This window comes from Macrosteles quadrilineatus, unplaced genomic scaffold, assembly GCF_028750875.1.
Source record: "Macrosteles quadrilineatus isolate MER2022 unplaced genomic scaffold, UCM_ALF_1.0 Scaffold_5__1_contigs__length_97177068, whole genome shotgun sequence".
NCBI classification, from domain to species: Eukaryota; Metazoa; Arthropoda; class Insecta; order Hemiptera; family Cicadellidae; genus Macrosteles; species Macrosteles quadrilineatus.
Window position 1 is genome coordinate 53,770,334 of NW_026542598.1, and position 15,748 is coordinate 53,786,081.

General features: G+C 35.7%; 2 protein-coding genes across 2 annotated transcripts in view; one reads left to right on the forward strand and one right to left on the reverse strand.

Moving 5' to 3' along the window:
* Positions 1-633: 633 nt before the first annotated feature.
* Positions 634-9,052, reverse strand: LOC128995217 (prefoldin subunit 6). The gene is made up of 4 exons (XM_054420156.1): positions 8,864-9,052; positions 5,442-5,512; positions 3,534-3,658; positions 634-869 (listed from the first exon to the last, which is right to left on the reverse strand). Exons 1-4 carry the CDS (start codon positions 8,922-8,924, stop codon positions 749-751), a joined length of 378 nt encoding a protein of 125 aa, XP_054276131.1. The 5' UTR covers positions 8,925-9,052; the 3' UTR covers positions 634-748.
* A 4,925-nt stretch (positions 9,053-13,977) lies between these two features.
* LOC128994401 (homologous-pairing protein 2 homolog) overlaps positions 13,978-15,748 on the forward strand; it is a 33,768-nt gene continuing 31,997 nt past the window's right edge. The window contains exon 1 of the mRNA XM_054418950.1: positions 13,978-14,120. The gene's annotated coding sequence lies outside the window, so the exon portion shown is untranslated. The remainder of the gene's footprint in view (positions 14,121-15,748) is intronic.

The window sequence follows — 15,748 nt, forward strand, 5'->3', positions numbered from 1 at the left end:
CTTCTAGTTCTAATTAATGGAACTATAATTACTGTTAAGAATCAAACGTAAGGCTTGTGTTGTTTCCTCCTCGGCTATCTTAGTTCATGGTGTTGGGACCGCTCACCTTTGTCAGGAAAAACACAGATCGCTTCCCAATATAGGTTCTTTGGGTATAGCAGAGTGAGAATGCTGTTCCCACCCCACTACACCACTGTTCTCAATGTTAAGTAATGTGATCGTTTTTCATAGCGCACCAATTATGCCTCTTTGGTATAAAAGATTATACATCACCAGGCTTTGCCACTTTGACTTATATGACAGTTGATGCATTGGTTTGAACCAAAAGATAGGAAAATGGTACAGTATAATAAACAGTCACAGAGACTACTTTACTATTTTCATAATATCACTAACCTATCTTGCTTATGTCAATACCTCTTTAAATTGAAACTGCTCTACATTTAAATTGGATATGTTGCTAGTGGTTGGTGTCTCAAACTTCAGTGCAGAGGTTCCAATTCCCATATCACAAAGTTTAAGGGATTTGAACTGTTAACTCTTTTGAAAACTTTTACTCTCTACAAAACACTATTAAAAGCTGTAAAAGTGTATTTATACTGGAAAAAAATCACAGGTGAAGAAGAGCAGCTATTAGTCCAAAAAATTATAATAATTTATTGTGTTACAAATTAGTAAGTAGAAGAACAAAAATAAAGTTAAAAAGATAGTAACGAGTTAGCTTAAACGTAAAGGATGAGTGAGTAGGTTACGCCTTCATTGCAGCTTTGACCTGCTCCTGTTGAAACTGTTGCTGTAACTTGCCCAACTTTTCCCTGTGGGTCTCCTGTTTGCTGTCTAATGCATTGATCGTGTCCTCTATCCTCTTCCTAAAACAAGCGTGGGTTCATCATTCAAAGTTGTTTAACACTAATACCGAAACCCCGATCTGACAGGCCCACGGGAATTTTCACAAACGCATGTTTTCAACACTGTTCACTTGGGAGATTCCATTCCCCCAATACCTTCCCCCCTTTTCCTCCCCTACCAATTGATGTATTGTTTGTTCATTTCGCAAGGGTGCCGTGACCTTGGCAGGTTATCTGTTCATAACATGCCCTTCTCAGAAGCCCAGCTTTAGTGTATTTTAAAGCTCACAGGCCGAGGGTTTCGGTTTGTGTGTTTCTAAGCGGGGTCCATTATTTTTCAAATGGGGTCTCACAGACCGGGGGTTTCGGTTAACATCAGCCTAGATAGGGTTTCGGTATTAGTGTTAAACATTTCGACCATATATTTAAATTTGAACTCTTGGGTAAACTATATCGGCGTAAGGCTTAGTCAAGTTGTATTGACGAAAGAAAGAAAGTTTAAATAATCATATATACAGTAGTTTTTAAGTTAAGTTTTTTAAGTTGGCTGATAAAACAAGTTTGCATATTTGAAAAAAATAACTGCATCATCATTTTACGAGTTGGCGATATTCTGAGAACATAAAAATATCTTTCAATACTTTTTCATAGTTCTTCGCCTATAGGCCTCCCTATGGTAACTGTAAACATAAGACGATTTCAAAGAACTTCAAGCAGAAGTCAACCTTTCAAAATATATGTCTTCATAAAATTAAACTTGTAAACAATATCAGAGAATACTTTACGTAGGCCTACATACATTGTTAATATCACTAAGCTAACTTGCTTGTATCAATGACTCTTTAAATTCAAACCGTATTCCTTTATCTTATTATGTCTTGTGACTAAAAAATGAAATTCAAGGAGAGTAATTGAAATAGGCCTAATGAAATACAAAAATAATGTACAGTTGAACCTCCTTTGTACGAACCTCGATAAAACAAATTCCTCAATAAGACAAATTTTGTTTAATCCCCTTGACACTTTCATATAGGTCAATGCTAAAAACACCTCTATACAACGTAGTAATTAAGTTAAAAACCTCCATAAGACGAATTTGTTTGTGACATGGGCTAGGACTGATTAACCTCTATACAACAAATATTCTTAGCACAAAACCTCTACAAGACGAACGTGACCTCTATAAGACGAATTTATCATAATCTTAACCTCCATAGTACGTAGATTTCAAAACCAACAGAAGCTTGTCTCAACATGAAACCCCACCCATCCCTCCTCCTTCCTCAGTCATTGTTTGGAAAAACCTTGGAGTGAGGAGAAACCTCTATAAGAAGAATAACAGCAGCATTAAACCTCGATAAAACGACCCTCTTTATTAAGAATACCTCTATAGTACAAATTTTTCCCGTACCCCTTGAAATTCGTCATATAGAGGTTCAACTGTAATGATCTGGATCTCCCATGTATACCGTAGGCTTACATGAAAGAATGATATAGCTTATATACTGAATAGTTGAGCGAATTATCACATTGCACCACCCTGCAGTAGGCCTATACAAAATATTTTTCTAACACCTTGAATAGCAATAACCTTATTTAAACTTAGATTTTCGAATGAATCAGGCATCCCATGTGAATGGAGCAGCTGTACCACGGAAATGATGTAGGCCTAATCTTCGTTACCTGATTGCAGCAAAACCATGCAGCACCCCCCCCCCCCCCGCACCACGGGCACCCCCCCACCCATCCCTCCTCCTTCCTCAGTCATTGTTTGGAAAAACCTTGGAGTGAGGAGAAACCTCTATAAGAAGAATAACAGCAGCATTAAACCTCGATAAAACGACCCTCTTTATTAAGAATACCTCTATAGTACAAATTTTTCCCGTACCCCTTGAAATTCGTCATATAGAGGTTCAACTGTAATGATCTGGATCTCCCATGTATACCGTAGGCTTACATGAAAGAATGATATAGCTTATATACTGAATAGTTGAGCGAATTATCACATTGCACCACCCTGCAGTAGGCCTATACAAAATATTTTTCTAACACCTTGAATAGCAATAACCTTATTTAAACTTAGATTTTCGAATGAATCAGGCATCCCATGTGAATGGAGCAGCTGTACCACGGAAATGATGTAGGCCTAATCTTCGTTACCTGATTGCAGCAAAACCATGCAGCACCCCCCCCCCCGCACCACGGGTGGTTATTTAAACACCACTGCTGTCAATACTAACTGTCTTTTGATAACTTTTTAACTAAGTCAAACTTATTGTAAACTAAAGCACATCTTGCACATTAACTATCACAGTAATTTCAACTAAGGTAGGAAACTAAGGTACATACTGTTGCGCTTGCGCAATCTTTGGGACTCATTAAAATACGTCTATTAGGCCTAAATAAAAATTATGCTTCATCTGGTCCAATAGATGGGATGTCTACTTCAGTATCAACGTCAATGATATTACTTACAACTTAAACGCCTATTATCTTGATGCAAAGCACCAGAAGTTTTAGCAAAGAAATGTGAAGTATAGCAGCATTTTTACAAATAAGTTACATTTTTGTCATAGTAAACCGTTTGGTAATTTTTGTAATTTTTTTGCATAGCTTACAAATGAATTTAGGTACATAATTTTGTAATCTACAACCAGTTTAAAATAAATTTTACAAATTACTTACAGTTCTCCACTAATGTAGTCCATACGCTTGGCAACGTTCTGCTTAGCCTCGTCCAAGTCTTGCTTCACCAGCACTGGGCCGATCAGTTTGTACACTTCTCCATCAGGTTTCATCAGGTCGAGCTCCTATAACACATAGAAAAACACTATACAGTACACCCAATTTCATTGACACAACAAAGCATGAGAGGTTTTTAATGGTAAAAATGAAAAATCTACTTTCTAGGTTAGTTATTAAAGTCAGTTAACGTAATCATTTTTAACTGTTTGTCAAATTAAAGTTTTGGTTATTGTTTTACTTTTAGATTAATCTGCTGTTATTTCATTTACAAAGTTTCATGCAAAACACCCAAGAGCAGTCATGCTGATAAAACTCCCCTCATGATGAGGTTGGTCTTCAGAAGTTTTAATAATGGCACAGGACATAAACTAAAAGTCAAATTTTAAAATTATCTCAGGCCAAAAGATTAAATATAAGGCATGCGGTGCCAGTGAAAAATAAGTCACAAAAGTTACTTTTCTAATTTTTTGTAGTCAGTCTTCTGGCTATATATTTATTTGGACAGCTTTTACATAGTTGGAAAATTTAGTAAAAAATTCTAACGTTACAAGTTATTAGTTAGCCCCCTGAAAAGTAACTACGAGTTATTAGTTAGTTAGATAAAAAAGTAACTGATAGAAGTTATTTACTTAGTTACGGTAGTTAAAAAACTAACTGATAGAAAATAAAGTTAGTATTCAGAGAAGTTTGGTGTTTGTTGGGCAGTTGTTTTAAAGGATTTCATATGAAATGAAATAATGGCATAATCTTGGTAACTACCCTAATTGTGTTTATTAATAACTAAACATTGTCTCATTACCTGAATGACTTTTTAAAACTATTACTTAACTATCACCTAAATATAACAAGTTAATTTAAAAAAGAAACACTTAAAAAGCTTAAAGCATGCACCCTCAACTTCCATATTGGATTAACTGCCTTGCGGCTTCTTCCAGGGAAAGTAAGTAAAATTAAATGCAGACATACCGGTACTGTTTTAGTTACCAACACAGGTTAATGTTTTCAAATGTAAGTCAATGTTTTTGAAAATTTGCAGTGTCTTTTCCTCTGCAGGCAAGATGTAAACAAACCATAAAATCGCTGTCACTGGCCAGACCTGAGCCCAACAAGGTCATAGACCCTCCCCTCTTACCCTGGTTGCAATACAGCCAATTGGAGACAAAATTGTGTTACAAAACATGAAAGTAGAGTCAACAAATATATTTCTTTGTTCAAAAACATAAAACTGTTACAGATTATTTTCAAAGAAATTAATTCACAGTAGTTTGTGTCTTGTAAATATTATATTTGATCTTGAAGACTTAATCTTCTTCGTATTTACTTAAGTGTAATTGTGTTCAAATAAATGTTTTATTCATTGTGATTCCTGTCAAATACAAAATTCAGTTTGGTATGTTAAATGTTATAGAAACATGTTAATTACCATAATTTAATACTGTATTGTATTTCCATACTCTTTCCCATTTAATACTTTGCGGATTAACCTTGACAATTTTAACTATCCGAGAAGGCTCAACACTACTTTTTCCCGGTTAATCGGGACTTGAGTATCACAGGTAGAGGTTGCTACCACAGAAATAAATGACTTCACACTTGTCAGAGAATGAAAATCAACTGAAGACTATGATTTGAGATGACAAACCACCAAACAAACATTCCCCCTTCCTACCCCTTGGTAGTTGCAGTGTCGTTATTGGCTGCCACCAAGAGATGCTTCAAATTAAGTTCCAAGATGAAGTGCCTAATAACTTAACAACAATAATCAGATCCAGTCTAGGTCAATTGCAAATGATACTTTTACCAAATAATAGGAACTTAAAAATAGGCTATCAGGTTTTTAAAACTTACCGTTTTCACTACCATATTCTCATTGAGTTGTCCATCAAGTGTCTGACGCTGACTAATTGCCTTGTGATACTCTGAAATAGTTAAATTAGTATCAATTTAATAAATATTTAAGTTACCATAAGCCCTAAGTTAGATTACTCTTGAAAAATATGTTAATTGAATTTGTAAGGCTTGAAAAAACAAACAGTAATTTAAAGTAATAGCCTTTGCTAAAAGTTTACCTCAAAACATTAGTGTTAAAGAGTTCCTTCTATTAAGGATGATTTAGTACAGTTCCAAAACCTACGATTACGCTGTGCACTTGGCAATCAAACACCTTCCGGCCACACAAGTGTAGCACTCGTGGGATATAGAAGGGTGCAATTAACTTTTGAGACATATTTTGTAATTGGTGAATACAGTTTGACAGTGAGTTAAATGTTACAGATTTTAAAATTAAGGAAACAATGGTTAACTTGTGTATTTACTGGCAATTCCTATGATGTAATGTGATCGGTGACAATTTTTTAAGTTGCGCCTCTGGTCCTGTGCAATAAAATGTTTCAAGGAACAGGAAATGATTCTCAGTCCCCATTTCCCAAACTATAGTTAGGGCCATCAAGGAATAGTGAAAATCTCTAATAAACACATGAAATTAAAACGTAGGCCTGGTTCTGGTTTATTGCCTTACACTGTCTTCTATATCTGGGCAGTATAGGTTAACTACTCGAAAGATACTTTATGATAGACACAAAGAAATATAAGTAAAACCTCACTTAGAATTGTATAGATAGTGTAAGAAAGGGTAGGTATATTTAACCCTGAACCCACAGTGCTCATCTATGCCGACACTCTTTTCACATTACACTTAGTCGAATGTAATGAACAGAATTGAGCTGTAGCATGAACATGAATTTAAAAAATTCTTTTCCTAGCTGACGTGAGCTAGGTGAAGACCAGTAGGCCTAGGGCTGACCTTCTATGAATAATGAAGAAGTGCTAATAATGAAGAAGATGGATAGGTGAGTAGACTTGGAGTTTGTGGACCGGAGGATAAAGAGAGGAGAGAAGACCACAGTTTGAGTGTTCACACCAAATACTCAACCAAGTGTAATGTGAACAGAGTGTCCGTCGGTATGGATGAGCACCGTAAGTTTAGAGTTAATACCATTTCTTACAATATACACACAATCGATAATCAAACGCCAAACATTGCTCCCTTTGACAAAAGCCTATTGACTAGGAATCTCCTTTCCCCTCACATATCAGCTCTAACTAAGTGGGAGTGTGTGGAGAACATTTTACACCTCAATGGGGCCTTTTCAATTCAAAAGTAACACCAAAATAGCAGTAAATAAATAGTTTTTATTTGCATAACAAGTAGGGATGAGCATCGATAGGTCAATGTTTTTTTCTCAATTTTTCATCTGTTTTTTGTACTCTCCAGTATGGTAGGTAATGGAAAACATCAATATCTCAATAGGCTATTTAAAAAACTCAATACTCAAAAACACCGATGTTTGACAAAACATCGATATAACCAAAACATCGTTGAGTACCGGTGACCTACCATCGATGTAAAAAACATCAAACTAGTGATGCGCGATTACGAGATGTTTGAACAATCGAAATGTTCCTTCTCGAGAGGTTTGTACAATCAAGATGTTTCTCTCGTTTGTTGCATTCGTTAAGCCTAAACGTCTGTTCGCATCCGTCTACATTTCATGAGAGTTGTTACGAGAATGTTAGTTCTTTTTCTAGATTACTATCCCTCGAGGAGACACGTCACCAGTAAAACAGGAGCAGGCGCATGGGGAGCTATTCCGCAACACTAAATAGCATAAATTTTACCCATTTTACTTGATGTTATAACGAAATATTATAGCCTATGTAAATGTTGAATAACCTAATTAGAAACCTAATTTCTTTGTTAATAAAATTAGGTAATATTTGTTTAACTTAATATGAGTAATATTTCAAATAAACAATTTGAGCAATTTTCTAGGAAAAGGTATCATTGTCGGTGTTACAAAAGTGGGCGCAAGCAGAGTTTTGTTCTGCAATAATGCAGTTATACATATACATGCAAACAAAATATATTTGATAATAATTATAAATGAAATAATACTAATTTAAACATGTTTCTAATTTCGTATGTATAAAATATACACACAGTTTGTCAGGAGCAAATGAGGAAATAAACTCTGCACTAAAGACTTGCGTGATAGGGTGCAAGCGGAGTAAACCTGCGCAAACTGACACCGCATCACTGAATTGCGACTGACAACAAAATGAGGAGGAATTCGGGGGTAAAAATAGCTAAGGGGCATTCCCGGGATGAGGTGCGTGAAGTGTAGAGCCGGACACGACTGCCGACACCCATTATGCATAGCCTATTTATATTACCTAACAAAAACTTCAAGTGCGGACGAAAAATCCGCAAGCGCCCGCTCGAGGGTTAAAGAATAGTAGACTATTATCGTTCAACGATAATAGTATGTCAACTTGAATATTTGATGCACAACATTACTGGCATATGAATAAGCACTTACTTCACTCCGTCATGGCAACAGAAATGGAAAATTATTTTAAATTAATGGGTAATGGTAAATAAGAGGTACTGTTAACATAACATTTATGAGAACCTCCTGTCTCGTTATAAACATTTCGATTTAAATAGCCTACAATCACTTTGTTTGTAAAATATATCGTCTTGTCAAGTTTTTATTGAGTGGTAAAGTCACTATTCCGTAGATAAAATTATATCCGTAAACCTTCCTTGGTTTGAAGTAAGATAGGCCTATGCCACTTATTGGAGGTCTATCCCCGGCAGATACAATAGAAATTAGGTGATAATAAATGACGATGCCGCGCACTTAACAAAACAATTGCCGTGGACATCTCAAAAGACTCTCGGTATGGACTTCTTGCCTCTCGGTTCTCTAGACAAATGCGAGATACGAGAGAAGAGAACCAGAAGCCGTGCTGAAACGAAACAATCGTCACAAACATCTTGTTAAACCCACTCGTTAAGAACCTATCACCTCTCGGTTCTCTAGCCGAATGCAAGATACGAGAGGAGAGAAGCTTGCTGAAACGAAACAATGGTCATGAACGTCTTGATAAAACCTCTCGGTAAGAACCTCTCGCCAAGCAAAATACAATCGAAACGTCTCGAGAGGTTCAAACAATCGAAACGTTTCAATTGTAACATCTCGCATTCATGCATCACTACATCGAACATAAGATAGAAAAACTTGATGTTTCGAATACATCAACACTCATCCATAAAAAACTAGCATTTGTCGGACAGCTGAATCACCAATAGTTCAATAGTCAATGAAAATATTAAATGTAGGACTAGGACGTAGGCTTAACTTAAGTGCAACCCTTAATACCTACTATATTCAGGCTTAGGTACCTATTATTAACCTCAAACTTACCTTTTTGAGCTGACTTCAAACTGTCAAGCTCAGTTTGAAGCTTTTTCTGCAGTTCTTCCATATTAATGCTGAAGAATCGTAAAATAAAAATCAATCAATCAATCAATATATCAACCGGGAATATATTGGTAACTAAGTAACGTTTCTATAGGCTAAGTAGAAAATGTAAGTTCAGTCAGTAATCCTTACATTAAAAATTAAAACCTGAGAAAAGTAAAAACCTAACCTTACTCTTGCACCTTTAACTGCTATGGAATGGAGTAATAACGCAGAGAGTAAGAATACAATTTACTAGTAGTATTGAATAAACCCACAGCCGCCTTTAATGGTGGCCGTGACATAGCTCGTTGTTTCGTTGTTTATAATTTTTTGTTCATGATACTGTAATAATAACCTATTTTTAGAGTTATTATATTTGTGAGTGTGTATACTTAAAAGAATTAATGTTGTCAAGGAAATTGCACAATATTCAATAGGGAAACACAGGATAGGACTATTATCGTTAATGCAATTTTACAGAGTTGAGAGTAATCCCTTAACATGCTGGGATTTATCATGTGCTTCCCGTGATGAACCAGAGGAACCCGTTCCCGTTGTCACTAGGCTTTGAAATCTCTGTACAACACGGTCCGTTAGCTCCAGGCCACGGCGTTCGAAGTGGCAACATTTTCAGTAGTGATGATCAACAATATGAATAACACGCAAACAAACGAGAGAGCGTCACCTGTCTGCCATGTTAGTTTATAGGACGTCTGGCGATAAACAACACTACTTGTGACGTTGCCAATTCTAACAGGCCACGGCATGTAGTTAAAGGTGACCTTGGTAGGTACTGTCATAGATAAAACATACTCCCTTAGTAGATTTCTCATCCTTATGGAACAGCTGAAGACAATTTTATTGTTAGTTCATGTACGGTTTATGTAGAGGTCGTGTTTTGTTTACAATTTGTTTCCCGTTATTACAACCATTTAAAACCTCGTTTAACCAAATAATACGATCTAATCATAAACAATAACTTGTCCCCTAGTTATATAACCAAACAGTAAAGCACAAATCAAGAAATTAACCTTAAAATAATGGAAACAAAGTTTCATCGACACTAGCGCCTTTGTGTCACGTACATGAACTAGACACGAAAAACGTGCTTCAAAAGTTACAATGTGATGAGAAGTCTACTTGTGTTGGTTAGTCTATGGTACTGTTCATTAGTCAGACGACAAGGACTTAAATATGCGTCTACGGTCTGGCCGCCCTATGAAATCGACAGTCATATTGAGCTGGTAGAATTGGCAACTGTCATTAAATTAATTATTAAATAATTATACTGAGATCATAAAAGGTTGTGTATTTCCGTTTTAACAAAACACTCAATCAAAATATCAAACAATAACACAAAACATATGCTGAACAATTACCATATGTTATTAACATATTAACTACTACTGTCATCCCTCCTTCACAAGTCAAAATTATTTGGTTTTCTTCTAATCCTTTCCCCTCGTCTTACAACAGGAGCTGAGTCATTGTTTTGTAATTCTGACCTGGACGATTGACCTTTATTCACATCATGGGAGATTCTGAATGACTTGTCTCTTCTTAGGAACCATGAGTTTCTTCGGTATTCTCGTCCATCACCAGTCTGGATTTAGTACGATCGAGGTTCAGGACCAACTTGAACAATCTTTGCTCTCAGCCAACACTTTGGTTTGAATCTGAAAAGCACTGGTTCATCGAGTTGAAACTGATCAGGCTCTGTCTTCCTCATATCACCGTATAGCTTCTCTCGTCTTTTAATTTTTTCTAGCTGTTTTGAAACATTCTTTATGACCATCGGAATAAGGTGGTTGGTCGTAGATGGAAGTAGAGTCTTTGTCCTCCTACTCATCAGCCGCTGAACTGGGGAACCTAGGTTACCTCTTGGTGTGTTACGGTGATGAAGAAGTGCAAGATAAATATCGGACTGTTCTTCTTGACACTTGAAAATTAAGTTTTTTCCTTCTTGGACATACCTCTCCGCTAGCCCGTTGGATCTTGGAAAATGAGGAGATGAAATTCTATGATTAAATTTCTATTCGGATACGAATTTAGTAAATTCCATAGAAGCGAAACATGGTCCTCCATCAGTTCTTAGTTCATCTGGAATACCATGAGTTGCAAAGTACTTTTTTAGGTGTGTAATAACAGTGATGCTACTTTTGTTCCTAAGATTTTCACACTCAAAATATCCTGAGTAACTATCAGCAACTACTAAGAAGTCTTTACCTCCACATTCAAAAACATCAGCTCCGATGAACTGCCATGGCCTCACTGGTACTGTTTCTTGAAGGATCACATCTTGAGGTTTATCTCGTTGATATTTGCTGCATACATTGCACCTTGCTACATATTGTTCAATATCTTTTTCCATATTAATCCAATATACATAGTCACGTGCTGTATTAATTGAACTTTGAACACATTTGTGAGGACGGTGAATATTCTGTAACACTTCAAGTTTCATTTCATCAGGTATAATCAAACGGCTTCCTTTAAACAAAAGACCATCATAGCAACTTAGTTCTTCTCGGAAAGTGAAATATTTTACTAATTCCTTGTCAACAGTGCTTCTTTCTTCGGGCCATCCATTCAAGATCATCTCCTTCAATTTAGAAAGCTCTGTGCATTTTCCAACACTAGTTCTGAGTCGAGAAACTGTATCAGAAGACACAGTTTAAAATGCTCAAATACTTCATTAGATTTACCAACAAAAAACTTATCAAATCGTTGAACAACTTCATCCAATTCAATATCTTCATCATCAATGAAACCAAAACTGTTATATATATCTATAACATCTGGGCCTAAACTAGACATAAATGATGCTACCTGTACTGCATTTGATCTCCTATCAAGGCCAGAAGCTGTGTAGTACCAGTTCCACTGTTGCTTCCATTTCTTCCAAGAAGGAGCCATCTGAGTACTTGAAACCACAAGACATTTTGGTGGTTTTACATTATTATCCTTGTCTTCTGTATGGTTTGAATGTATATCATCATCTTCCTTAAACGCATACCTTTTATTTCTATTCCGTGTGGGTTTCGGCACCATGTCATTAAATTAATTATTAAATAATTATACTGAGATCATAAAAGGTTGTGTATTTCCATTTTAACAAAACACTCAATCAAAATATCAAACAATAACACAAAACATATGCTGAACAATTACCATATGTTATTAACATATTAACTACTACTGTCAGCAACGTCACAAGTAATGTTAACAACTGTGTTAATAGGCTGTGTTAGATTAATTAATGGGCTGTGTTAATAATGTCAGGCGTCAGACGTCCCATTAGACATGGCAGACAGGTGACAACAGCTCATTAATTCGCGGATTATTAATTTAATTTAAAATTAAGAAAATAAATGCATTAGAATATTGAAAATGAAACATATAGAATCGAAAATCAAAACTAGATATAAATTGAAAATGAGTTTCTGTACATTTGAAGTGGAGTCAATATTTTGATAGCCCATAGTAAACCAAGCTTTTTTATTCCCAAAAATAAATATACACAAATACAATAGCTGCATCCACAAAACTACTTGCGACGTTGCAACTTCGAAAGCCGCGGCCTGGAGTTAAGGGGGGGGGGGGTCGATTAGCCCTATCTTACTCATGTTAAAAGTTCAAATTTTCGGTAGCCCGTTTCCTCAGTAACTAGTAATAGTATCAGGATATTTTTTTATAGTTTTGATAGTTGGTAGTTTCCTGAAGTTTTTACGAAGGGATTTTTTTTTTATTTAAATGTTAGCAGTTTTTTTTTTGCAAAAAGTTTTTAAAAAACCAGCGTTTTTTGTATACAGAATAACTCTTTTTCTAAATCAACATTTTAAAATCAGACCGTTAGATTTGTTCATTTTAGAATTACCTATCAAACAAAAAAGATTCCTCAAGATAACTGTAGTAGTTCCTGAGATAATGGTTCCGAAGTGCAAAGTTTACAAACTTACGGGAATCCGCATTTAATAAAGCGCTTAAATTTATTTAATTATTTTTTAATGTCAGGTTATTGCGTGTCCTCCTCTTCTAATAGGAAAAAGTTGCAAAACAGGTATTGTTTGCCATTCACAAATCCATGTAAACTCAATAATGCCGTCAACTTCCACCCAAGCCGGACACCGTTTATTTATTGTGGGCCTCTCCCGCCAGCTAAGCCACACATTATTGAGCTTAGTCAGGATCACACACGTACGGGATTCGAACCCGCGCGTGTAGGATGACCGCAACGCTGCACTCATCACTCCGCCAGTGCTACGCTTTTGCCATCTCTGCTGAGCTATCATGCCACCATAAATAATCATAAATAAATATCATAAATTGAAAATGAGTTTCTGTACATTTTAAGTGGAGTAAATATTTTTGTATAGCCCAGTTAACCAAGCTTTCGTATTCTCAAAAATAAAATCAAACAAATACAAGCTGCCTCCAAACCAAACAGCTGTCACAACACTACTTGCGATGTTGCATCTTCGAAAGCCGTGGCGGAGCAAAGCGTTTGAAGTCGGAGTTAAACTAGTGGGGCCTTGATTTAAAGGTGCCCGTGGCTTAAATGATATTCATTACTTATTGTCTTTCTTTGTTATAAATTGATTGTTATTTATTAGTCGTTTGTCAGTATAACTGTTTTGTATTTTTTTAATGGCTCTGCCATTGGTATGTATCAATAAAAAATATAATAACTAAATAAATAATAAACATAACATAGGCATGTAATTATATAATTTCTATGAGTTTGTGATATAATGATTTGGTAATCTTACAATTTTTATTTTTAAAGTCCTCTATACAATAAAAAAAGTCTAACCACTTAATTTTTGGGAAATTATAGGCTTTTATAAACAATCACAATCGGACCATGCAGCTTTTTCATACTCTATAGTCTATACCAACAATACCAAAACCAAACCAACACTGAGAACAGGAACAGCCAACAGAGTGACAGAGAGCCCGCGACTCCGGTTTTTTCTAGTGGGGCCTTGCTCCGATTGGCGCGATTGCCGGGAAAGAAGAAGACAAGAAAGAAAGAATTCAAAGTTGTTGTTGTTGTTGTTAAATGTTATTGATACTGATACTCTTGCTACTCGTTTGTTGTAAGATAAAATATCTTAGGTTCGTTATGGTAAGAGGTAGGAGTATTGTGATTATGAAATAGTGCGAACATACTGTGTTTATTTTCATATATTTTTCATCATCTTACAGATACAAATAGGTAAGTTACTAACACTGACCTTCACTGTTTCACTTGAGTTTTTCTCAGTAGACTACTTGGCTAGGTTAGGCATTTAAGTTAGGCCTACATCAATATATGCCTAATTTAATGTATTTTAATTTTCTGATAGGCCTGAGAGTTGAATAATAATCCAATTTTGTAATCCGTGGCGTGAATTCTGTAATCTATGTGTTGCAGAGTTGAAATGTTTTGTATGACTACAAGTCTGAGGAATGTTTAACAAGTAAGCTATCCTAGGCTAGTTGATGTCAGGTAGGTGTATAAGCTACCAGTAGTCTAGGTGTTTAAAATAGGCCTACTATGATGAAGGGCTGCACTTTACTTTACGTCCAATACTCATCAGAATGAAAAATTTTGATTATTCGATGTATCGATTAATTCATTTGGTTAGTTATGTAATGTTCCTAGCTAACCAAACTTAATATATCGAATGAAATAATCGATATATTCATTCGAATGAGTGTAGGAAAAATGTGTGTAAAATAAAGTGCAGCCGGATGAAGTCAAGATAACTTAATATATCTTACACACCAACCAGTATACACTTATATATACTTAAGTACAAGTACAAGTACAAGTACTTAAGTATGTACTTATGTACTTAAGTATATACTTATATCACTTACAGTATTTTATGAACTTGTGCTAGGTATTATTTTTTTTACAAATTTTTGGTTTATTTGGCTAAATTAGGCAATTTTAAGCAAGTTTTTCCTCTGGCTTTCTTGGAGCGGACACTACCTTGAAATCCTTTTAAGGTTGGCTAAAATATTGACAGGATGGCCAAAACACATTTCACATATAACTTAAGTTATTGTCCATTCTAGCATTATGTTCATTTTAGCAGGTCATGTAAGTTAAGTTAGGTAATTCAATCTAAACAGGCCTAAGTGTTGTATCAAACCAAACTAAACTTGAAACCTACCCAACTCAACCTAACCAAACTTACTTAGGCCTATATAACATTGGCAAATTCTATTTGGTGTCAGAAAAGGCATGTAAGTAGCCTATAGTAGGTCGTTCTTAACGTAAATTCAAGACTGCATTAAGTTAAGTCCTTTAAGTAGGCCTAATTCTAGTGTCAATACGTCAATTTACATTTCGATACTTAGGATGGCTAATTACAGAATATTTGTGTGAAGGTACGGTAGGTAGGTTAGGCTTTGAAGGTAGGTTAGATTAGGTAAGTTAACCCAACTTCCTGGACTGTAGGGGGATATATCCGCTATCATTTAGTGCAAAGCAGACGGTAGGCGGATATATCCACCAATTAGGCCTATTAATAATAATAATAAAAAGGTATTTATTTATCAAGCGTTTTTCAGATACAATAATTTGCTTTCCAAAACAACTCTTGTCCTTAATAGGACCTGAATAAACTATACATAAAAATTAACTATAAAACAACACTCAATAAACTTAAGTTAACTCAAAAAATTATAAAACATAATTTACAACATCAACATCAAACGTCAGTCTAGAATCGTATGCAGACGTAAACTGCCGAGTGGCAGGCCGTCTCACCGTCTTCCCCGCGAAGTGCATTGTGGGTATGTGGAGAGTATGGGTGGGGGAGCCCGGCATGGCCGCCGGGTCATCGCCCGAAC